Raw genomic sequence first — 23,317 nt, 5'->3', positions numbered from 1 at the left:
TTTGACCTGCTGGCGAAACCGTCTTTTATCAATGTGAGCAGACGTTTAGATCACAATTTGCCGCGCATATCTCCACGCGTCCGTAACATCAAAATCCGCAGCAATCATGTTGCTAGTAGGACGCTGAGTCTTGGGAATCAAGGCGCTACCTACTGTGCAATGGGTAGGAGAAACGTCATTGGACCTCCCAATGATTTCGCCACACGAGAAGGAAATGGCAGTATATCAGGTCGTGACGCACAGCAGTGTGTTAGGCTTAAGGTTTACATTCATTCCCGATATCAATTCTCTTACTTTTCACGCAGCGATAGCCAATGGCTCAGGCATTACTTGGGCATGCTGTAGAAAGGCCTCACAAACAAAGGGGGGGGCGCGGGGGTAGAAGACACGGAGAAGTGAAGCCAGAGGGGAACAAGTGTCTAAAGCACGTAGTTACCGGCATAGAGTTGTCGCTTTTCTTCCACAAATTTTGTAGAAGCTGCTTGCTTCTGGTGTCGCAGTAGCGCTGGAGTCGTATGTGAGATCTCGCCGCACACGGTGGGTATTGGAAACCGTGCCAATAGTGACCCTGTCCAATCTTGTACGACAATTCCACGAATAGCCGCTACGACAAGTAACAAACGGCATCCACTGTGAGCCTCAGAAATAGGAAGTGAAAGCAGGAGTGAAGTACTGTGTAGGAACATTAGAGGCCGTGGAACCATCTAAACCACGTCCTACTCCGCCGAACCTAGGCCGTTGCGGATCGGGTCAACTACTACGTTGACTTTTGGGGTTTCTAACGGGGGTGAGAATCCAGGGCGCTGACTCTGTGCAGAGGGCCTACGGGCGTATTCTCCAGAGTTTTGAGAAGTGAAGCTGTGTCTTCAACTTCAGTGCTGATTGTCACTTGCTCAAGCAACACCCTCAACATTTTTGGGCTCTTCCTCCTGCCATTCCAAAACTAGTTGTTCCTCTACACGTCGAACCACTCCTGACCAAGGTTCGAGTACTCTATTATCTGTCCCGCTTGTGTCTTCTAACCGTGCTGCCACTTTCTGTTGATACTCCCGAAGTCATTGGTTTCAACTCTACAGCTATTCTACTCGAAGCATGTTTCATTATTGGTGTCGTGAGTAGATTCTCCATGCTTTTGGGCTACGCCTCTAGGCTAGGCTGGGCAGTCTAGTTAGCAAATAAGCTGCATTCCTGATCCCGACTTCTTGCAGCTACAAGAAGTCTATTCGCTTCCGCATGAAGCTGCTGAAGGCAAATGCTCTAGATATTTTAGTTCGACGCAAGGTGCTGCTCTGCAACAGTTGCGCATGTTCTACTACAATCCTTGAAGTCCAGTTCGGGCTACACCTATAAATATCTGAGGTGTTTGCGGCCGACTGGAGCTTTGCAGTACCGTCTGACTAGCTTTTGCAATCTGTAGAACTGGACAACCTCAAGCAACTGGGTTCACAGGAAAATATGTTCGGCCATCAGTTGCGGTGGACAGGGACACTGAATAGTACCGGCACCTTTAAGGAGCAAGCAGTATCTGGGGATGCCGCTTCACTAATGCCTCTGCTGACCCGCACGATAATATCTGCAAGCCCGCTCCACTGCTCGGCGGTGCGCTTTGCCGCCCAAACGGGTTGGGAGATCCCACCTTAGTTAACCTATGCGCTGACCTGTTGCCACCGCGCAGCATAGGCCGCGTGAGTAGGGGTCAAACCATCCCCAAGGGCCCAAACCCAAAATGGGAGGAAAATGGAAGTTTTGTGAGCCGCAGAGCCGGACTAGCCGTAGCTAGAGCAAGTGGAGTTGGCAACGGAGGAAGAATAATCAGCGCGGAAGGCAAGTGCACACAAAAATATGAGGTCCTCTGCGCGTGACAGAGCGAGATCCATCGAATGGATGAACGCGCCAGGTATAGTCTTCGCTGCGCTTACTCAATCTTTCTACTGCTGAGTCGAGGAGGGCACATAGATGCCCATAAAGATGTTTCGCAGACAAGAACCTCAAAATCAAACTCGGGCAGTGGGTCCTCTGGCCAGTCAGTTTAATACTGTCAATTTTTATGGCCTTTCAGAGTCGCTGCAGAGTCTCCTCCAGTTCTTTCTTTTCGCAATGACATAGCTGCCATTGTGTGGTGCGAGTTCAGACAAATTTCCGTGATTCGCCGAAGCGCTTGGTAAAATCACCATTAACGGTGTAATGGCATCTTTACACTTGGGGCGAGTCTGCAACATATGCGAAGGCGTTCGTGCGTTCGCCCAGCGGGCATACGCAACACACGGCAAGCATCTTCGGCTGCTCCCTCCATGCGCACTTCTATTACCACGCAAATCCACCGTAGCAAAACGGGGGGCTTCAACGTGACTGATGAGCATCGTTTGTCATAGTTTCGTGGCTGGCCTTCCTGTGCCTTTTTGCACACTCGCCCTTCTGCAAGCTGTGTACAGAAGGCGAAGAACTCTCGCGTACCCTGCTAGCGATCATTATCTATGCTTAACGTAGGGTCACACTATGGTACCTCGCTGTAAAACAGGAAGTCCGGAGGACAAACTCTCGCAGGATGCATTGCTGCTGTAACCCCATCAGCTTGCAGAATATCGAGATTGAAAAACTGGCACAAGAACGCTCCCCACAAGACTATGACACACGATGTTCAGCAGTCACCTTGGACCCACAAGGGGAGAAACAGAACCAGTTGAATTTTGATGGGGAGAAACAGAACCAGTTGAATTTTGATGGGTGTAGGGGCGCAAATACTGCAAAAGTGTGCGGTTGCTCATCCTACAGTCGAAATCAAGTTGGTTCGTGAATTGGCGCCAGAAGGCACTAACGAACTACTGTTCCATCTCGGTAATGATAATTTTCGCAAACCAAAAATTTCCAAACGTGACTAATGAGTAGTTGTCCCAAGCCCTTTGCTGTAACTAGAGTTGAACAGAGGATGAAAGCGGCATATTTGCTGGGTGTTTCTCCAACACTCACTACATGTACCGCCTTCGTCGTGGGATACCAATTACATTGCTGATCTACAACAACGTAGAGGTATCCCAGCCTCTGATTGCTGGTGGACCCACACTCAAGTGCATTGAGATGCCTATTCAGTTCCTTTTGGGAATAAGAAAGCTTAGCAAGTGTCTGGATTTGAAATTACTCCCAGGCTCTTGCTGCTGACGTTCCGTAGAGATGAGGAATTATTCCTACGCTGGATGGGCATACCCTACGCCACAAAAGGGATTAGGCCACCCACTCCACTGTTATGTTGCCCCCACCATCGCCCAATAAAGCATGCTTGTGCAGTTTGTACAACTTCTATGGTAACCGAATATGGAGCGTAGAGGCAGGGGTGTCCGCGTTTTGCATGGTAGCGCAAAAGGTAGACCTCTCTTCCGATGTACTTCACCTGTCGCCCATTGCCTAGACTATCAAGACTTGCGGCCGCATGAGTGGCTGAAGAGTAAGAACAAAGGGCACGGGAGCCTTTATAGACAAGCCGAATTGCAGAACGCACCGGTAGCGCGTCGAAAGTGTGCGTGAGTGACCATGTTGGTGCTGCCCCTGATACTGGGCTCCACATCGGGTGGCGTAGTGCGCCTTCTCACGTTTCCTATACTTCTCTCTCCGTGAAATGGTGTGAGTAACGCGCGATCATTTAGTTGTTTTTCGAGGCTTGCTACTGCAGAGAGAGCAACAGGCCAACTGCCGCGCCATTGGTGCCGGTCGTTTGGAAGGACGTTATCGAGGGGGGTACTGCACACGATGCAAGGTACCTGACAGGTTTCTGGCGGATTGTCTTTCGTTTTTTGAAGTGGAGCTGTTTATTCGTCTGTCGTATGTCCGTTATATGTGTCGAGATTCGAACAAATCCAGCGATGTAGTTGCAGTAGCACGACGCAAAGCCGAGGAACTAGTGAACATCCGTGCAAATGTACAGAGGAAGCGGATAACTCCGAATGCCGTCTATCTTCGTCAGATCTGGTCCGAGCTTCCTGCTGCAGTTCGGCAGGTGCGTTCACACGGCCAAAAGGCATACGTGTGTACCCTACTTTGCGAGTGCACTTGTGGAATACAGTCTTGTACCTGGCGCCGGGATGTACTGGGGTCTGCAAAAATACGTCGGCGAAGTCAAAAGATGAATATACTGCTGAGCGTTGCAAGCGATCAAGTAGGTCGTCGAGCCAGAGACTTGTGAGCTTTTGCTCCACTGCATATTTGTTGAGGAGCTTGAAGTCGGTGCGCATGCTCCACCTCCCGTCTTCTTTGGTCTTCAGCACCTGAATGGTTTAAGATGCGCTAGATAGGTGATGAGTTCGTTCTTTTCTTCGTACTTCGTCTGCTTGCTGCGCAAACTCCACTTCAAATTGTGGGTCTCACGAACCCTGACGCTGGTCCGGGTGTGTGGGCTATGCGGTAGCTGCATTGGGCGTCCGGCGGGTGGCCCACACGCTGGGAGTTCCTTGTTGTTTAAAGCAATCGAGCACTTTTCCTTCAATGGCGCCTACTTGTGCCGATCCTCTGGTGGTGACGGGATCGATTCCCGTACATACAAGGTACAAAGAACGTAGTGCGTGCGTGTCTCAGTCATTTCGTGCGACGTTTTTGCACTGCGTGGGAATCTCCTTGGTCCCCTTCTCCTTAAAGAATGCAAATGCCGTTGGGAGCGGTGTGAGGTGAACTCTCCAAGTGGTGCCCGGCTCAAAGACTTCAATAGTTTTGTCAGGGCGCCGCATCTGCGTACTTCACTGAGTCAGCCACAGCAAGCCAAGGATTACTGAGTGGTCAGCCAGTTCCATATAGAAGTCACCTGCCATGTTGATATGAGCCCTCTTTAAAACTAGCCTGCATTTTACTCACACAGATATGCATGCTCTCGTATCCTGTCTGCCACCCTCGAAGCGTAGCATTGGCGTTGTCATAGAGACTGCACCAACCATCAGACAAGGAAACTGATAGGCTACGTTCTTACTGTAGCTTCACGTATCAGATCCACTTCGGAACCAGTGTCAAGTAGTGGCACCGATTCCAGTGCATTCACTTATTACGGCTTAAATAAGTACTGAGCGGAATTTGGGAGGATCTGCAGGTGCGGTTGCAATCTTTTTGGGCCCCATCACTTCTCCGCACGTTGCGTGGGGGCCACTTCCTTTCATTGATAGCTTTGCTGGTTTCCCTAGCAGCGCTACTCGATTTCTTGATTGAACAATTCCTTGGGTGTTTCCTTGTATTTGCAATATCTATGTATGTAATGAAGCAGACGCGCCACTCAGCACTTCTCCCCGGCTCGCTGATCGTCGAATTAGCCAGTTGTTGTCGGTATCGCTTCTTTCCCCTTCCTAACCCTAGCAACCTTCATAGTCCCAATACCCATAGGGTCTATATCAGGTTTATTTGTAAACTCACTTCTTTCCTTCGCAGCTACGGCGGCGAAAGTGACATCTTTTCCTTCCTTGATACGGAAGTATTCCGTTTCCGTGTGCGAGAGCGCACAATGTCACTGCTTAGTTCGTTCTAGGCAGCCCAATCGATAGCCTATTGCCGCTTTCTTGGGGCACACCCCTGCTATGAAGTACTGAGATAGAAGTTCCTAGTAAACCGTTGGAATTCTGTTCACCAAGGATAGCTATTCCTGCAGAGCGATACAGACAGTTGCCCTAGTCTACGTTCTCTCAACTCTGCAATAGCCTGCTTCCTTGCTGGCCTGGGGGCAAACCCACATTGGAACTCATCCTGGGAAGTTCCCATGCTCCGAAAGGGCTTCGGAGAAATGGTGCCCATGCCTAGCTATAATCCCCAGTCTCATGCCTTCCACCCTAATAAACAGAACGCCAGTACATTTTGAAGGCAACATTGCAACCCCAGGGAGACCAGAAACTCCTCTACTGCCTTGCTTGTTGGCACTAGTCATATATGGACGGTCAGCAACAGACGAAGCATCCCTTATGCAACGTTTTCGAAGCAACGACGCACGGGCAAGCACAGCCAACCCCGCTTTGCTGCATGTTCTAACGCTGTAGACACTTGACAAGCAGTTACTTGCCCATCCACAGCCCGCATGTACACAAATGGACATACTCGTACCAACTTCACAGAGGCCATCCTCGAGGCCAAGACACCCGCGCGCTTGGGTCGCTTTGCGCAGGACGCCTGGGGGATGGAGGGGAAGTAAGCTGTTTCAGGCGGACACTTGTTTTGAATTTTCTGTCATCTCAGAATAGCCCTCAGCTAAAGTCGAGGGGTTATTGTTACCCACCCACACTGCTCCGTCGTATGCGAGCGCATACGATGTTGTATGTAGCGGCCCGTTCGAAGGTAGAGCATTAAATTGTATGCTTAGCCTCGGAAATATTTCGTTCTGTGCCAGTGTAATCCGACATATGAGACGCTGCCGGAGAATTGTTTGTGTCCATCACCCAAATGCGCGTATGGGGCCCTGGGCTGGTAAGCCGCAGCCTACCAGGGCCCCCAAAGGAGTAGGCATGGAGCCCTAGAGGTAAAAGAAGTTGTCTTCCGAGCTCCATTCGTATTTTAGGCCTCAACAACAATCGGTTTTGGCTGTATGTCCTCCTCGCACCTCTTACTGGCACGGCTTAAGTACTTCTGTTGAAGCAGTGCCCCACACCGTCGGCTGGGACAGAAGACGGTATGGCTGTCTCCCTTCTCTTTCAGATATAACCGGTGGCAAGAGGGGATCAAGTTGGAAAATTGAGCTGGACTACTGCAGCCCAGCACAGCAACAACAACACACGCCTTAGCAGCAGTATCACTAGCGCCAGGGCAGACCACTGGATTTTTTGCTTACTTCGCATTGTACTAATGACGGACGACGAGCAGCAACAGCAGCAACAGCTTGCTGCTCTCCAGCTTGGGCTTCAGCAGGTAAGTAGGCTCACTTGCTTCCCGTTGTTGCCTCCTCTTCCTCGCTACCACTTGCGGTTGTTGCTGCATTGGCGCGAGCAGCAAGAGCTGCTGCTGCTCTCATGGCAGCTGTTTATTGCATCAGGCCTTCTGAGTTGCTCCATCTGCATGCAGAGTTCCGCCAGTGCATCCTCTTTGCCCATTCTGTCCTTTGTAGGCCCTTGAGGCTCAGAGCATGTTGGCTTCGTTAACATCACGCTGTTTCACAAGATGTGTCGACAAGCCTGGTGAGGAAGATGCTGAATCTCCACTTGCATCGCATGTTATGGGCTATGAGCCTTTCAGGAGCCCCCAGGGCGCATTGGAGGGACAAGGGCTGGTTTGCGGGAGAACGGGGAGGCCGCGGCAGCGCCTCATGTGTTTTTACTTTCCCTGCTCTTGTTGTGTTTGTTGCCGCTTCTGCTCCAGGCCGGTCTCTCTCGAGCAGCCAGCAGCAGTGCCTCTGGCAGTGCGCCCAGAGATGGAGTGAAGTACAGCACTTTGTGGGGATGCGCAGCAGAGCCCTTCTGCAGCAGCAGGGTGGAGGCCTGTTGGGAGCAGCAGACACTGGAGCAAACCTCTCCACAGACAGCCTTCTTAGCTGACCACAGCACCAGCACGAACAGCAGGAGCATCAGAGGGCCTAACAGCGGTAGCACGATCTTCGTTTTGTTTGCAGAGTTCGTCAGTTGGCAGGTCCTCCTGTCTTCGGTGGATGCACACTTGGCCGTCTCTACACAGCAGGCAGAACCCGTTACGCTGTCCTATGGGATGGGGCTTGCTGTTGCATGAAGACTTTCTTTGGCAGACATGGTGGAGCGTTTTCTGGGCCGTGGTACGCATACTGTCTGTTGGCGGCAAGCCGGCGTTTTGCTTCTGCCCACGCTCGAGAATCTGTGATCCTCGAGCGCGGGCAGAAGCGGTCTCTTCCCCCAGGCTCTAAGCGGCCTTCGTTCTCATGCAAGATTATCTTGTGTAAATGTATTCTTTATTTTATAGCGAAACTGTATATTCGAATTTCAAGGGGACTTTCCAACAGTTTATCCAGAAACACAAAGGCAACTGGATGGTTTTTCTCAAGTTTTCATTGAAAGGAGGTTGCCAGTTATATTTCTAATCAACAGCAAACTTTGAAGGCAGGAAGCTGTTACTTAGGTTTCGTGACCAGACCGAAGGAATCTATTGCGCGATGATTTTGCAATATCCACCGTCGAAGCTCTAATGAAATCTTGTGTATGTATCACCCTGAACGAGATTATTTAATTCATGTAGGTTCGGTTTCTTGATCATTGGCAAGCGCTACTACAACAATAGCTCTCATTACTCTGGCTTCAATCACCTGAGTTAAGCAAGTGCTTAGACAAGTAAAGATTCATCAGCGCCGATAGGCAACTTTGTAGGTTATCGAACCCTTCTTTATATATTGTGTTCCTCCCACCTCCCCGCAGGGATTCTTCTCACTTTTCCCGTACGGTGCTGTTCGGGATCTATTACTTCAAAGTATTCTACTTCACAGGGACGTTCTTGTTTCTTCAACCGAATTGGTTTCCCACTTAGGTTGCGCAGAGTGATTACCCTGCAGGTGATTCAACGCTAACAATACCCATATTTAAAACTTATAAACTCCAACAGCTAATTCCATTAGTAACCAGTTCTAACCCGTCTACTACGGGAGAGCTAGAGTTGAATCGCTTGTAGGGTAATCGCTCTGCTATGGATTCACTACCCTTACTAGTAAATAACATAGTATATATATTCTGGGAAGGATTAAACCTTCCACGTTTCCAATGTAGGTTTAAGTCCTACTAGGTCTATTTACTATAGATGAAGTACACATGTGGCGAAATAGTAGACAGTTTCCGTTTCGAGTTTCGAGTGTAACGGAATTTTCTGTGGTAGTTCAAATCTCTGCTCCGTAAAGCAATTCCTGGACCAGCGACTCTTCGGCTAACAGACAAACGCTGTAACCGTTGTGCTATTGTGGAGAAGTATGAATATGGAGACATATGGTTCGAAGCCTTGTGCCACGTGCATCGCCGAGCCTGGAAAGGGGCAAGCGGCTGTTCGACCAACGGACAAAAGCTGTAGCCGGTTAGCTAGTGAGGAAAAGTATAAATATGTAAAAATCTATTACGAAGCCTTCGCAAGCATCACCTCGCTGCATAACCGTGTGGGGCCTCTATGCACCACCACTCCCCTGAGCTTCCTCTGCCCACTGCCTTGGAAAATGCCTCGCAAAGGGAGCGCTCCTCAATTATGCCGCTCGTCATATGCTACGTGGGTGCTTGGTGAACTCGAGCTGCTGTCGTAGATGCTGCCTTCTGTCGCCGCTTTGGCTCTGGTGCTCCCGTGAAGTATAACGCTGCAGCTGTCGTCTGAAGAGGAGCTGTCGTCCATTTCCACCTGCAGCTTCGTACTCATCTCTTCCTTGTCAGCTTCCGCTCTTGCTGCTTCAACTCCAATCGCTGCAGCCTCAGCTAGTGCTACTGCAGCTGCAGGACAGATACGCGCTAAGGCTTCCTCGGCTACATCGTCGACAAATAAACATATAGTCAACAGAAAGGCAGCACCTGCAGATTGCGTGTCTTTCGGCGATAGCTGCGTCCCCTCATGAGGCGCTACCCGCGCCTCCCCTTTTGGAAGCCACTGCTGCTGCTGTAGTTGCTGCAGTGACTCTTGGGCTTTCTCGCAACAGCCGTACGTACATACCAAGGCGAAAGCGGCCCTCGACCGCAGGCGCAGCGGAAACGCAAGGCTGCAGCCGTTGAGGGGCCTGCGGAAGACAGCAGAGATACCGGCAAAAGACACTGCTGTAGTTCACTGTTGAGTGCAGTCTACGTTGCAAATACTTTAGACGCAGTTTCGGTGCAATGAGGCTATACCCAGTGGGGTTCCTCTCAATGCCCCAGAGGGCCCCACGAAGGGGCAGCACGATGAGTTCAAGGTCGCTTATCTTGAGGGCGTATGTGCATTTGAATTCCCAGGCCAGGCTGGCTTCACCGCAGTAACAGCGCTGTCTGGGGGCAGCACAGCGTGAACAGAATGGTGTTGCTGCTGCCTTAACAGAGGCAGCAGCACGCGGCAGAACCAGCTGGAGTACGTAGACGCGACCTTGCAGCATATGCAGGGCTGAAAATGCATAGAATAAAGCTCAGTGAGCAGATTATGGCACAGCAGCACTTGGCAAAGTTCAGGCAATAAAGAAGACAAGACAAACAGTGAGGAGCCAGGTGCACGGGGGAGCCAGGTGCAGCGCGTCTAGTTGGATGCCTCCCGATACCTGGCTTGTTGCTGCATGTTTCAGCCTGCTGCTGCCTGCGATCCTTGGCGGTACCTGCTGCAGCTGCCTCATGAGCCATGAGAAATGCCTTTTTGAGGCCGCAACTTCTGTTTGTTTGAGTCGAGGGGGAGCTGGCTTCCCATGATAGGGCACCTGCTTCGACTGACCCGGCGGGAATAATTCGTTCACTGCCACAGTTGTTGCTGCTGCCGCAGCTGTCGCTGCTGTAACGGTTAATCCAGCTAGATATCCAGGGCACGACGTGTGGTGTGCTAGCAAGTGAGTCCTGCTGGGAACTGAGAGACATGGTCTGGGATCCTGGGATTTGTTGAGGCCTCAAACCTTGTGAAAGAGAGAGGCAGTAGGCCCCTGCATCTGCAGGCGTAACGAAGACTCCCTCCCAAACCAAGTACTCGGCAAGGCTGCTGCTGGCCTTAGCAGGAAGTGGTGCTGCAGTGGCTGCCCGCTCCCCCGTAGCTGAGGCTTTTCGAGCTTCTGCTGCAGAGTCAGCTGTGAGCACCTCAATGTGGGCTTCGCGTGTCACCCTTATGCGTTGCATGGGGGGAGGAAGTCTCCCTGCAGTCCAGCAGCAGCAGCGGCCGAGAGGAGCACTAGAGGGACCCTGGGGAGCCAGCAGGGGGTATTTCGAGGCACGGCCGCTTACGTCTTTTAATACCGGACTACTGGTGCAAAAAACAAACCCTTGTAGGTGGCTTTAGGAAATGAAACTGTCCCCTGAAGATCAAGCTTGTGCTTCCTTGCCACCGCTGCACACGCAAACTGTCGGAGGACGTCGCGGGACTGGCGTTCTCCCCAGCAGCGCTCCAGTGTTTCTGCGGAAACACAACAAAGAAGGCCTGCAGCTGCAGGAACGGGATAAGGGAGCTCGCGCCAAGAGGATATGCGCAATCACACTCCGCTCCAGCAAATAGCACAGGCCAGTTCACTACAAACTCGCATAATCCTTCATGGCAGCCCTTGCCTCTGTTGAAGACGACGTCACAGCAAAGAGCAGCAGTCCCTTGCTTGTCACTTGTCTGAACACCTGAACCGCTCCAGCACAGAAAGGAAATGCCTCTGCTCCTGCGTTGCTACAGCTTAGAAGAGGATATCGTGGACCACACGCATACTAACTACACGCTAACAGTATTGGTGTCGCTGCCCTGCGAAGGAATTGGGCAAACGGACACGGGCCAATACTCATGGGGATCCGAACCCCTCCTTGGGGCCCCTGCCCCTCTTCAGATAGATCTTCTTTGTAGTGCCATGGCTCTATTTGTGGGTGGCTGCAAATGTTCAGGAAAAGCTTTTGGCCCTGTTGGAGCCTCGCCTTAATTACAAATTGGGGAGCCGGCCTTATCCACAGTGCAGCGCCCCCTCCTTTCAGAGATGAAGCCATGTGAGGGCCAGCACTCATGTGCAGCAGCTGCTCCCGCTGGTTAATCCCTAGAGCCTCCCCAGCGTCTCCGCCAACCTCCCACAGATTATTGGGTCCAGCGGCTCCAAAAGACCCGGGGAAGGCTCGTGGGCGATCCTGTTCTTGCAGCAGGAGATCACGGGCGCTAATGGCGGACTCCCACATTGTACGTCTTATGGTTTGGTTGTTTTGGTATAGATTTTCAATATGAGTGAACTAAAGGTGCGGCCCCACGCAACAGCACAGGGTATGGCAGCTTCTCTCTACTTATCTAGGTCTACCACAGATCGAACTAACAGCAGCACTACGCGCGATACGCCCACACAGTATCCTAGCCTGCGTGCAACAACCGGGAGGTGCTTGTGCAGCGGCTTTTCTTCTGCCTAGCTAGCAATGCAGCCAAGAGACACTGGGGTGGGGGGGGACACAGGGGGCCCAGGGGCCTGCTACTGGAGGAGGGTGGATTAAAAGTTCCGCAGAGTTGACACACGGACACAAAGACGGCTACACAGACAAAAAAGATCAGCAGACAACAACGCACGTAGCATTCCAACGCTGAATCCTCCCTTTATGGCTCGCAAGGACACTCTTGATCTTCTTGCGCAGAACTTGCTTTGCGCCACCAAGTGTAAATAAGACATTTAAAAGGCAAAAGTGCACAAATTATAACGTGGAGACCTTCCACGGATCCCCGTGCATGCGGGGGGCCCCAGGGGTGTCCTGGGCCCGCGGAGGTAGACGGTTGGGCTGGTGCGGTTATCCCTGCCTGATGTTTTCAGCTCTGTGCTTGTGTAGTATATCTTCGTTTAATATCTGTTAGGGTCTACGCACAGCGGGGCCAAGAGAACACTGAGGCCAAACGGAGACTTCTCTCTGCGGCACACGACTTGGCATTCCTCCGCAGGGCCCTGGGGTCCGCGAGCTCATCTTAGATTTCCGTGGCTGCATTTTCGGCTACCCTTTGCTTTAAAAACTCTTTCATCGTCTCCTGTAGACCAAAGAAGCCACGGGGCAGCCGTAGCAGGAGGGCCCCTCAGCCTCTTCCAGAGGCGATGGATGCCTCTCCGAGAGTGCTGTAACCCTGTAAGGGCTGGGGCATAGCCGGGAGAGCAGTTAATTGCTGCCTCCTGTGCCTGCGGCAGCCCGAAACAGCGACACAGCTGCAACGTGCGTACACCACATGCGCCATCCTTGGGCCTTGGGCCGCGCTGCGAGGAGGAAGCTTACTCTCGGTTGCGCTGCAGCAAATGCTGCAACTCTGCTGCTGCGACCAGAAACTCCTGCAGCAGCAGCTGCTGCTGCTGGTGCTGCGGGGGAATGCAACATCCTCACATGCTGCCGCTCTGTCTGCCGCCTCTCCATGGGCGACGTAGGAAGAGCCCTTCTTGCGTGCAAAGGAGCACGGCCCTTTCTGCAGCAACAGCGAGACCGCCAGCAGCAGTTGCTGCTGCTGCAGATGAAATGTTTCGGTGCGGGCCACTCCACTGCTGCATACACCGGCAGCAGCAGCAGGCTGTGGTTCCTGTCAGCACCGCATAGGTTTGCTGCCGCTGCTCAGGCGGCTCCAAGTATTCGCTCATCCGCTTCAGGCGTCAGTGTTTCTGTGTCTCGTGCCTTATGCACGCAACGACAGGCGCACGGGCTGCTGCAGCGGCAGCAGCAGAGGCAGCAGCTGGTGCAGCAGCAGCAAGTACAGCAAGTGCGGGGCATCAGCACGAAACGTCGTCGTTACTTCAAGATGCGGAAGTTCCACAAGAAGAAGTACAAGAAGAAGCTGATGCGCGCGAAGAAAGTGCCATTTGTAGAGGTTAATCGGCCAAAGAGGACATGGAAAACGCTACGGCAGATGCAGCTGATTAGAAAACAGTTTCGAAGAGGCATTCCAGGCAAAGGCGCGCGAATGCTGCGTCTTAAGCGGCAGCGTTAGCACCTCCAGCGGCACTGCAGCGAAGCCGGTTAATCTTCTTTGGGTTCTGCTGTCTTGCTATTCCCTTCTTTGATGCCTTCGACGCTAAAGAGCGCTTGGCCCCTGTCTTTCCAGGGCATCGGCGGCCCAGGGGGAAGCTCGCAGTATCGTACCCTAGTGGCTTTTACACGATTATCTTGTGCGCTGCAGTTAACCGGCTGCTGGCCCTGTCTGGCCTGTTGTAAAGCCTATGGTTAGTTTGTTTACACAGCAAACTGTTTGGCTGAGAGTTCTTAAAGCCTAGGAAGTCGGGATGCTGTACACACACTGTGTAGGTTGTACATAGCTATTTGCAGTGTTCATTCGTGCAAGTCGATATAAGTGCTTTTAGAAGTCATTGGCAGAACAGAGCGAAGGCCCACAGCCTCAAAGGCAATCAAAGATCTATAATTTGCTTACGGGCCCGCTGGCGTGCCGACGGGCTGTTGTAGACAATACCTGTAGGCGAAAGGACAGGCTTTCCGCTCTCAGCTAGCCATAGGCGCTCTTCCAAGGCGCTGAATGCGTGGAACTGAAATCGAGCCGTTACGGCCATGCAGGAATGTTGCGGCGCCCAGGGGGTTCATCCCGCCGGTGGAGCTGAATCCCCCCGCACAGAGGCTATTTGTAGTTATATTTCCCCTTCAGCATGACATTTTCAACGAGAACAACGAAAATTAAACCTGGGCTTAGCGCCACTGGTCCCTAGGTTTCCTGCACGTGGCTGACTGCCGGGGAAGGCGGGCCCCCTGCTGAGGCCAGGGCTGGGTTTCAGAAGCCTTTATCCTGATTGTTAGAGGATAAAAACGGCATTAAATCAAGTGATTCAAGGAACATTGACCTTCTTTCCTTCCGTTTAACGCCTTCCCACCTGGGTTGCATGACGGGGTCTCCTGCGGGGAGCCGCGCCATCTTCTCGTTAGTCAACTTTTGGGGAAAAGGCGGTCTTTTGCTTTTTCAAGTTGCATGCAATGCATCAACTACTTCATATTTCTGCAGAGAAAAAGGCCTAGCAAAGCTACGTTCTCACCCATGAGGATCGGATCCCAAGCCCTCCTCCAGTCCTCGCGAGGATCGCCCGTTGCCTGTTTCTCCCCGTTGATGGTTCGCTGCTTCTTTAACACCTGCATTTAATGGGGGGTTGACAGCTATTTGAAGGTTTGTGCCCCCAGCGCTTCCTTAAGTCTGGAGGGACGTCCGTTGGGGGCCTGTCCTGTGGCCCTGGCGAGCCAGCCCTTGGCGCCTGGCCTCTCACCGTGTTTGTACATTTTGGTGATCTTCTTCTACTGGCAACTGTGCAAAGAGGTAGCTGTTGTTTGTACCTATCGGGCTTGCCTCTCTTGAGAGGCAGTGCAGGGAGCGTCTCCTCCCACATCAGCACGTCGTTCTTCGTGTGGCTCGAACTCTTGAAGGTCGTTAGTCTTCGGTCGGTGGCAGAGCTGCTTGGGTTCAGGCTAGCCGGCCTTGGTGGCTGCTGAACCAGCTCTGCTGTGTTCTTTGCCGGGGAACATGCAGAAGCTCGGGCTCCTAGCGGTGGGCCTTCTGGGGCTACTTCTAAGCTGCTGGTATCCGCAGATGGAGGGCTCGAAAGGAAGCACAGCATTCCCTAGTCCAGGTCCACGCGTTGCTGCTGCCGAGCAAGCCGCGGCTGACGCGCGTATGCATGATGCGGGGTTCGAGGAGCCCGGTGCCGTACAGCGCCCAAGCGGTGCGACTCAAAAGACCCACCAATTTTCTGTATCCAGGGCAGTGCATCCATCAGATAAGAACCATTCCATTGCGAGGAGTGCTTCAAAGGGGCCAAGAGGAGCACGGAGGGGCTGGAAGGTGGCGCTGCTCACCTGCTTCCTCACTGCGGTGCTCGTCCGCGCCCTATACGTCGCTCTCTCCAGCAGGAAGGCGAAAGAGAACTATGCATTGAGCAAGCGTCTGCAGGTGTGGGGGGATATGATAGATATTGAAAAAAAGAAGTTGACTGACCTCAGAGAAACCTTGGCGGAGATGCGGAGAGCCAATGACCAAAACGAAGGGATCCTCCAGAGCAAGCGCCAGTATATCGAACAGCAGGAGATGATGTTGCGCGCCGAAGAAGAGGAGCTGAAAGAGAAGGAAGCTCGCCTGGAGGCCATCAAGAAAGCCACTGAGGAGGTAGAGAAACAGGTTGCAATTACGCAAAGTGCGTTCGTGGGGCGCGGAGGGAAAGACGAAGTTTCTGAGAACAGGAGAGCCAGAGGATTTCGTACCGTTGGCCAAGCCGCCCAGCTCATGCAGCAGGTAGAGAAAGAGTTTGACTCGGTGGTCTCTGCAGGGCCTGCTTCTAGGTCGTGGAACCCCTTTTCAGTGGACCACCTGGATCTCACGACGATACGAGGTGCAATGTCCGTGCTGAAGTCGCTTCCACACCAGCCGTCTACATCCGACCAGGCCAAGGACATCCTCAAAGCCCGCAGGCTTCTGCTAGGGGCGGCTGTCCGCTGTCAGGCGGCAACGTGGACCGCCATAAGGCAGCTGCTGACTATTAAAGCGGAATGGCTCGACGAGGTCATTCTGGAGAAGTCTGGCAGAGGCGGGCTCGACAGCATTAGCGCCATGGTGCAGGAGGAGTGGCGCGTGCAGGAGCAACAGCAAGCGCGCGCCAAGCTCTACCTGGAGGAGCTTGACGAACAGGTGAAGGTGTGCGTGGCGAAGCAGCAACAGCTGCACGAGCGCGCCGCCAGTGATAATCTTAGTAAAGAAGAAGCAGAGGAGCTGGAAGGTGCGCTCTTCCACTGGGAGAACTATGAAGTCTCCGTGCGCGCCCAAAGAGCCCTCGTACTATCTACAGAAGCCGCGGCCTTCACGACGCGCGAGGAGTTTTTCGAACAAAGGAAATTGCGCGTGCAGCGAGCCTTCGACAACCAGGCCGAAAGGCGGCGGCGGCTTCCGAGCGACAACATTCGGTTGGCCGAGTTAGAGACAGCTTTGTCGGCGATCAGTGAGGAGCTGAAAGAGCTCAAGGAATTCTTTGACGGTGCCAAGAATCTCAGAGAAGAATACGATGTCGAAAACCCTGAAAACGCTCCGCCGCTGTCGATAGGGCGCGAGCAGCACGAAGCGAATAATGTTAATGCTTTCGCGTTTGAAGAGAAACGCCGCTCGTCTATGTACTCCAGGCCCCTCACGACCATCCTGGTGAAGAGGGAACATGAGGCTGCGGAACATGACCCGCGTCTGCCTCGACCTGTCCGCCCCGCTCCTTCGCCTCCTTCGGGAGCAAAACAAGGTGCGGCGCAATGTTGTCTTTTAGCCAGGCCAAGGGCTCTGGAGCAAACGGCCATGTACCGTGAGCTGGACGCTGGTTTGCCTTTCGTGCCCTTGTGCTCTGTTCAGGGTTGAGCCAACCCCCATCAGAAGAAGGCAACAACCGTCAGACGGGGGTATTGAGACGTCGGAGAATTTCAAGTAAGAATACTTGGCTTTCGCCTCCCTCCGCGGCTCCGTTTATTCGTCTCAGTTCGTCAAGGGCTAAATACGCGAGCTGCACCTGTACATTGTGTCCACGCTATGCAGTGTTGCCTCAGCATCTCCAAAGAGCGCCTGTCTATGCTCTGGGTGACACTGAAGGGAGTGTTGTTGCTGCTGGTGATTTAGGTGGATCGGACAGCCCTCCTCTTCGCGGCACGCTAGTATACTACCCAGGAGCAGATGACGAGGAAAGATGGCAGGTGTCTCCCTTGGGCTCTGAAGATGGCGAAATCCCAGCAGGTAAAGCTGCGTGTTCGTTCTACATTACTTTCTTCCCCTCCGGTGTTTACCCATCTAGCTGAGGAGGCCCCGACTATGGGGGACCTGAGGAGGAGCGCATGTAACGGTGTCGTCTATGGCAATTACAAGGTAAATGCATATGCATATTGACCACACTACCCTGCTCTCCATGGTGTGCCTATTGACGACGCAGCTGATTCACTAGCACATGCGACCTTTGTGCAAGTAAGTGACGATGAAGGATTTCCTGGGGATGAAGCTATGCATGGGGGGCCGAGACGTTACTCTGCGCCACCACTTGGGGCTTCAGTGCCGATGGGGTCTTTCCCGTCTTCGCATGAGCGCCAACGACCGCTCACAGTACCATGGGGCGCCTGGGACGACAATGAGAACGAAGGGGAAGGTGAGTGCTCATCGGTGCTCGGCTGTGTTGCTGAAAGTTATTTGGATGGTAGTGCGTGAAGGCCTAAAAATAGACCGACTTTGCGTGTTCTCCTTCATGATGCCGCAACTCTAGGCATCACGCCGCGTGAGGTAGGGTGACACTCACTTAAAGTGTTTCGCCCTTTGACGGCTCAGGCTCTGCGGGGAGCGGGGCAGGTGGAGGCGCACGGCTCTCAGATGAAGGTGCATCTGATCGTGAAGAGAGCATCTCTCCTCCACCTCCCTTTAAGCCTCCCAAGCCGGGCGAGCAGGCTTCAGCTTCTGTCGGAGAGGAGGAAGTTCCACCGGGAATGCCAGGCGGCCTCCCGAAGGTGCAGGGGCCGGGGCAAAGGGCAGATGGTGAGGACGCGCTACCTTCTGATTCAATGCATGAACGCAGACTACCTTCAGCTGCGGAAGGGAGACGACCCGAAACTGATGCCACACTAATTGACACGACAGAATTTTCCAATTCTTCTTTTGACTGCAATACAACGCCTTGGGTTTACCAAGCCAAGGGTCCTGGATCAAACGGTCCCTCCACCGTGTGGTGTACGCTGGTCGTGCGCTTGCGCTTCCCTCAGAATTGCCTCTACCTATACCAGAAGGAAGCGACAGTCCGGCAACATTGCGGAGGCCTTTGAGTCGTCCAAGTAAGGCTACGTGACTGTCGCCCCTCTTTCAGGCTTCGCGTCTGGGCCCCAATCAGTCAGGAGCTAAGAGCGAGAGCTGCAGCCGCGTTGTGGGTGCACGCCAAACAACGTTGCTTCAGCATCACCAGAGAGCGCCTCTTTGTGCTCTGCGCGACACTGGAAGGAGTGTTTTGGCTATTGGCAATTCAGGTGCAGCGGATTTCCCCAGCAGCCTAGGCAGTCACGAAGGAAAGCCTAATTTGGCAAGAATACGGGTAGTCTCCGGGGATTCTGATGACGACAGCATTATCTCAGAAGGTAAAGTTACCTGTTCCTTTGCCCGCTTTTTTCCTTCCAGTGTCCACCTATCCAGATGAGGAGTCCCTAACTATGGGCGACCTGGGCACGGGTGCACGCAACGGCGTCGTCTCTGGCAGTGATAGGGTAAGTGTGTGCGGATGTATTTGTGTTTCCCACGATTCTGCTCACCATGCTGTGCCTGTTGACGACGCAGTTGCCGTAGCAACGATGGCGCCCGCCGAGTCCTGGAGTGAAGCTTCTAGCGATGATGACTTTTTGGGGGAGGATAGTAGTTCCGATGAGGGTCTCTCTCGGAGTCCCTCTCCTACAGTATCTACGATATTGCCGCCGATGGAGTCGCCGCCGCCTCCGTACAACGACATAGGGCCGCCCTCAACACCAAGCGGCACTTTGGAACAGGGCACGGAGAGCGTTACAGGTGAGCGCTCATCGGCGCGCAACATTGTTTCTGAAGGTGATATGGGTGGTGGTGAGTGAACACCTGGAAATAAGCCTGCTTCTCGTTTCTCCTTCCTGATGGCTCACTGCGAAGCATTGCGCCGCGTAATATTGCGGTAGGGTGTCCATCGTTGGGCGTGTTTTGCCGTATGACGATTCAGGCTTTTTGGGTGGCGGGGAAGCTGCGAACATACGGTTCGCAGATGATACTGAATCTGAAGCTGAAGATTTTTCCACGTCGCTACGACCCATTCCGCCTCCCATTCCAGGAGAGCAGTTAACAGATTCTGTAGGGCCGGAGGGAATCGCAGGGAAAATGTTAGGCCACGAGCCGGTGCAGGAGTCGGGACCGAAAGACGGTAAGAAGGCGTTATCTTCCCATTCATTCAGTACATGAACGTAGACTACCTTCAGCTTCAGAAGGGCGACGACCCAGCACTCAAAACGCATCAATGGATACGACAGGAGAATCTGGACCCTCTTGTCTCCCTTCTTCAGTCCTTGCTCACGCAACCTATTAGACCCAGGACAGCTCAATACATAGAGAAACCAGATATCCAGAAGCAGGCGTACGGCCACATTATTTGAGTGGGCACATCAGCCCCTCGAAGAGTCTCTAGGGAGCATCAGCTAGGCGGTATTCATTGAAGCCGTGAGCAATGTTGTGTTTCTTGTTTGTACAGGCACCTCCGAGGAGGGGGGAGGGGGAGGAAACTGACGGGGGTTACAACTTAGGGGGGAAGCGGCTTCAGTATGTCTTTTTTGTGGCGTCTTGAAAGCAGTGCCGGGGAGTGCATAGCTGTAGACAAGTGCAGTCTTCGCAGGCCGACAAAGCTATCTCACCGTCTTTTTCTTCAGCTTCGTTGGGGAGCACGATATTTCAGTGGCTTCTGATCTCGTTAGATGCCCTTGAATGCAAAGAATGCATCGGCGTGCGCTCCACATGCCTCAGCTGAGCAGTAACTACAAAGGCCCGACGGACTGACCTTGACCCAGTGATATTCGTCTGCGGCAGCTCGCGACCCACTGAAAACCATCCTTATTTCGTGGACCTCAGGGCGCATCAACTGTGCAAAGCCTCGCCTGGAGTGCTCGGTTGAGTGGCTTCTTTCACAGTTCCTTTCACGCGTGCATGCCAGATGCGCATGCGGTCACTCGTCTTTGGACAGATGGAGCATTGCAACGTCGTTAGTTCTATCTCGGGGACTGACGATGAAATGCTGCATCTTGTCGGCATTCTCGTTACCTCACTGCAGCCCTTCGCCCGCCTCAACGGGCTCATCCCTTCTCGCCTCCACCCTAGTTTCTTCCAGCTATCCCGCTCCGGTGGAATCATGAGTGAACACAGGCGAGGCGCGTGTGGCTTGTCGCGAGGAACTACTGACAAAGAACCTCCTCAACCCGCTTTTGATGTTATGCCCGAGGCGAACGCTACCTCCTTTTCCTCATCTCCATGGTAGCGCTTGCTGCAAAAGGCAGGTTAGGAGGCCTGACTCGGCGGCTTCTGAACGGTTTGGCGACGGGCTGGAGGAGGAGTAGCAGCAACGGGAGCAGCAACTGCGGGATGCTGGAGATCTGTGCATCTGCAGCTGGGAGCAGCACTACGTTCTTCTCCGCATGAGTCTCACTAGAGGTGTGTGCCGCGCTGCGTTTGTCCGAGTTGTTTGGCACAGCCTCTGAGTGGCCAGCAGGTAAACCGCTGGAAGCAGGCGCCAGAAATTCCTGCTTTAGCCACTTCAGGCCGGCAGTACCTGTTCCTGGGTCTCTTGCCTAGGGCATTTACAGGCTTTAGTATTGTTGTTGTGCTTCTAGAAAACATACCCAATTTGCCTTCTTTGCACTGCGCGCATACCAAGTGGACAACTTGTTGCGCGCACAAGTGGAAGGAAGGGGAGAGATGTTTTCGTAGCTTTGCTCCTTTGAAAGACAAAGAGCAAGTTCCGTGCCTGCTTCCTGCGACTTGGTGTACACTGGAACAGATGAAATCGGACATTTTTTCCTACACAAGTTCCCGCGTGTCGAAGCTTTTTTGAGGGTCTGCAATCGGCCAAGTAGCTGCCTACTCAGTAGCTCAAACCATAAGCTTGTTGTCACCTAATGAACGCATGTAGGGCCTCAATTACATACTTTGTCTCCGCCCTCGGTCACAGCAGGCGGATCCATCCGCCGAAGGCGTGCAAAAGACTTACATGGAGATGGAGACTCTCGTTGTTTTGCCGGCATGAGAGCCGGTATCCAGGCACAGGTATTGTGGGGAGTATGAGTGAAAAGAACGAATTATCTGCTACTTTGGCTACCTTGACCTAACTCTTGGACTATCAGGTAGCAGATGGCTGATAAGTGCTCGCCGGTGCGCATTGATTTCTAAAGGCGGGCGCACTCATTCTAGAGAAGTGAATGCGGCTACCATTAGTGGGCAGAAAGCAAAACGTACGCGACGATAGTCTGCAGCTCCTAGTAACCGGAGGAGCGAAAGCGGAACTCCTCCCGTGGCTAGGATAAGCTGCTGGGCACATACATGCAACGCATGGTACAGGCGTACTAGCTCGTACGTATGCTACGCTGCTTTATGCTTTAGGAACATTAGAAGCATGAAGAGGGCTCATTCTCTTCGTGACGGGACGCAAGACGAGTCACAAAAGGTTTGGGCGCACCTCTTGCTGGAAATAGCATTTGCCTCTTGCAGAAGCGTGGTCCGTAGGGGCAGCGCTAGGTTTGTCATTAACAGGTCAGAGCTCGCACGGGCAATCGGTAACCTGCCATGCCGCGGAGAGGGAGATGAGGGGCAAAATGGTGGAACTCCCCAATATGAACCAGCACCTCTGCATCAAAGAAAAAATACGTCGCTTCCAATGCCCTAGTTAAGAAGGAAGACGGCAGGTTTGGGAATGATCCAGATACAGTGCCTTTGTATACTGGGGCTACGAATGCTACCCCCGACCCGAAAAGACAAGAAATGGGAACTGAAACCAGGTGGCGAGTATGACACATAGCAAGTGGGAGGAGGGCGCACTGACTGTCCCATCCGATGCTTTTGCAGTAAGAAAGGTCGCACAATATGAGACTGAAGGCGCATCAAGGCACCACATGAACCGGCAAAACACGGTGTTTAGTAGAACCTTCAGGGGAACAAAGCGAAATGAGAGACGCGTTGATGCCCAAGCAACCTTCCGCGCCGTCATGCGGCCAATCAAGGCTACAGCGGCACCTACAAATTCGCCCCTAGCCAGCTCTTTGCCTATACAAGCTTTTTACATTGATGGTAAGACGTAGGTAGCGTTATTTGGCACACACTGAGAAGTGGATTCTAGATCTGAAAGAACGGCAAGAAGACGCAACCTACCTGTCTATTCGTTGGCGCAGTCTCTGTTGCCGCGTTTCGCCGATGCGAGACGGACAAGGATCTGGCAGGCAACAGGTGTAAAATGCAAGCTCAATTCGGGCATTTGTCATAATCACATGACACGAAATTTCTATGTTGGTCCACTTCGCCACGAAAACATCCTAGGCACGCCTTGGGCGACTCAATGGAGGGCGGCCATACTGCTGCCAGACAACATGATTGAGGTCTATGTGCAGGGAAGCGCGGAGAGAGAGCACCTCTGAGCGCCCTCAACCGCTTATGCATTCTCTGCGGCACGAGGAGTGGAGTCAGTATCGAAGAACAAAGGAGCGGGGAGGTTACTACTCACTGCAGGGGCACTACAGGAGGCAACGGCATAAATTCATGCACTCAGTCGTGAAAGTCGTACGCAGAATGCAGTTTTGGGGATATCCATCCAGTTAACACCCAAAGAACGATAAGAGGCGGCACAATTAAAGGAACAGTTCTGCATTCTATTTGATATATTTTAGCAGCGCACTGATTAGGAGCTGCCAGCGTGCTGGTCACACGCCACACGTCCATTTCATCGTATGAAGCTCACTCCTGGAGCCGTCACCTGCTTTTTTGCAAGGCACCGGTGATCCCCACACAGTGGAAAGCAATTTGTGTGGCAAGAAGACCAACTGACAAGTATATGCAAAATTCAGCAGTCAAGTAGCGCGGTTAGACACCATCAGCCGTTGAAGAACGAAAAAGACAGGTGACGAGTGTGCGGCGGCTTTACGGCTCTCAACAAAATCACGGTGAAGCGAAACCCGTAGATGCTCCGGGCCGACGAGCTGCTCGACCGCTTGCAGTTCAGGAGTCTAATCATCATAGCCATCATCACTCGGCTACGCGTTTTTGCAGACCCCAG

At 52.9% G+C, this 23,317-nt stretch overlaps 4 protein-coding genes across 4 annotated transcripts; 3 read left to right on the top strand and 1 right to left on the bottom strand.

The window, feature by feature from the left end:
- Positions 1-6,795: 6,795 nt before the first annotated feature.
- On the top strand, positions 6,796-7,481 carry EAH_00023150 (tim10/DDP zinc finger domain-containing protein, putative; the record flags this gene model as incomplete). The annotated part of the gene is made up of 3 exons (XM_013393212.1): positions 6,796-6,858; positions 7,055-7,124; positions 7,306-7,481. 3 exons carry the CDS (start codon positions 6,796-6,798, stop codon positions 7,479-7,481), a joined length of 309 nt encoding a protein of 102 aa, XP_013248666.1.
- Positions 7,482-9,126: 1,645 nt separating this feature from the next.
- On the bottom strand, positions 9,127-11,738 carry EAH_00023140 (hypothetical protein, conserved; the record flags this gene model as incomplete). Its single annotated transcript, XM_013393211.1, has 5 exons — positions 9,127-9,649; positions 9,759-10,005; positions 10,310-10,839; positions 10,949-11,201; positions 11,345-11,738. The coding sequence occupies 5 exons, from the start codon at positions 11,736-11,738 to the stop codon at positions 9,127-9,129; spliced, it is 1,947 nt and encodes a 648-aa protein (XP_013248665.1).
- Positions 11,739-12,753: 1,015 nt separating this feature from the next.
- Positions 12,754-13,500, top strand: EAH_00023130 (hypothetical protein, conserved; the record flags this gene model as incomplete). The annotated part of the gene is made up of 1 exon (XM_013393210.1): positions 12,754-13,500. The coding sequence occupies one exon, from the start codon at positions 12,754-12,756 to the stop codon at positions 13,498-13,500; it is 747 nt and encodes a 248-aa protein (XP_013248664.1).
- A 1,593-nt stretch (positions 13,501-15,093) lies between these two features.
- EAH_00023120 (hypothetical protein, conserved) lies at positions 15,094-19,794 on the top strand (the record flags this gene model as incomplete). Its single annotated transcript, XM_013393209.1, has 9 exons — positions 15,094-16,780; positions 16,888-16,959; positions 17,068-17,262; positions 17,456-17,665; positions 17,842-18,045; positions 18,528-18,635; positions 18,832-19,107; positions 19,238-19,435; positions 19,760-19,794. The coding sequence occupies 9 exons, from the start codon at positions 15,094-15,096 to the stop codon at positions 19,792-19,794; spliced, it is 2,985 nt and encodes a 994-aa protein (XP_013248663.1).
- Positions 19,795-23,317: the final 3,523 nt, after the last annotated feature.

The sequence above is a fragment of the Eimeria acervulina genome, genomic scaffold (assembly GCF_000499425.1).
Source record: "Eimeria acervulina Houghton genomic scaffold, Eah_scaff175, whole genome shotgun sequence".
NCBI classification, from domain to species: Eukaryota; Apicomplexa; class Conoidasida; order Eucoccidiorida; family Eimeriidae; genus Eimeria; species Eimeria acervulina.
The sequence above is the reverse complement of the archived record's forward strand: the minus strand, read 5'-3'. Positions and strand labels throughout refer to the sequence as shown.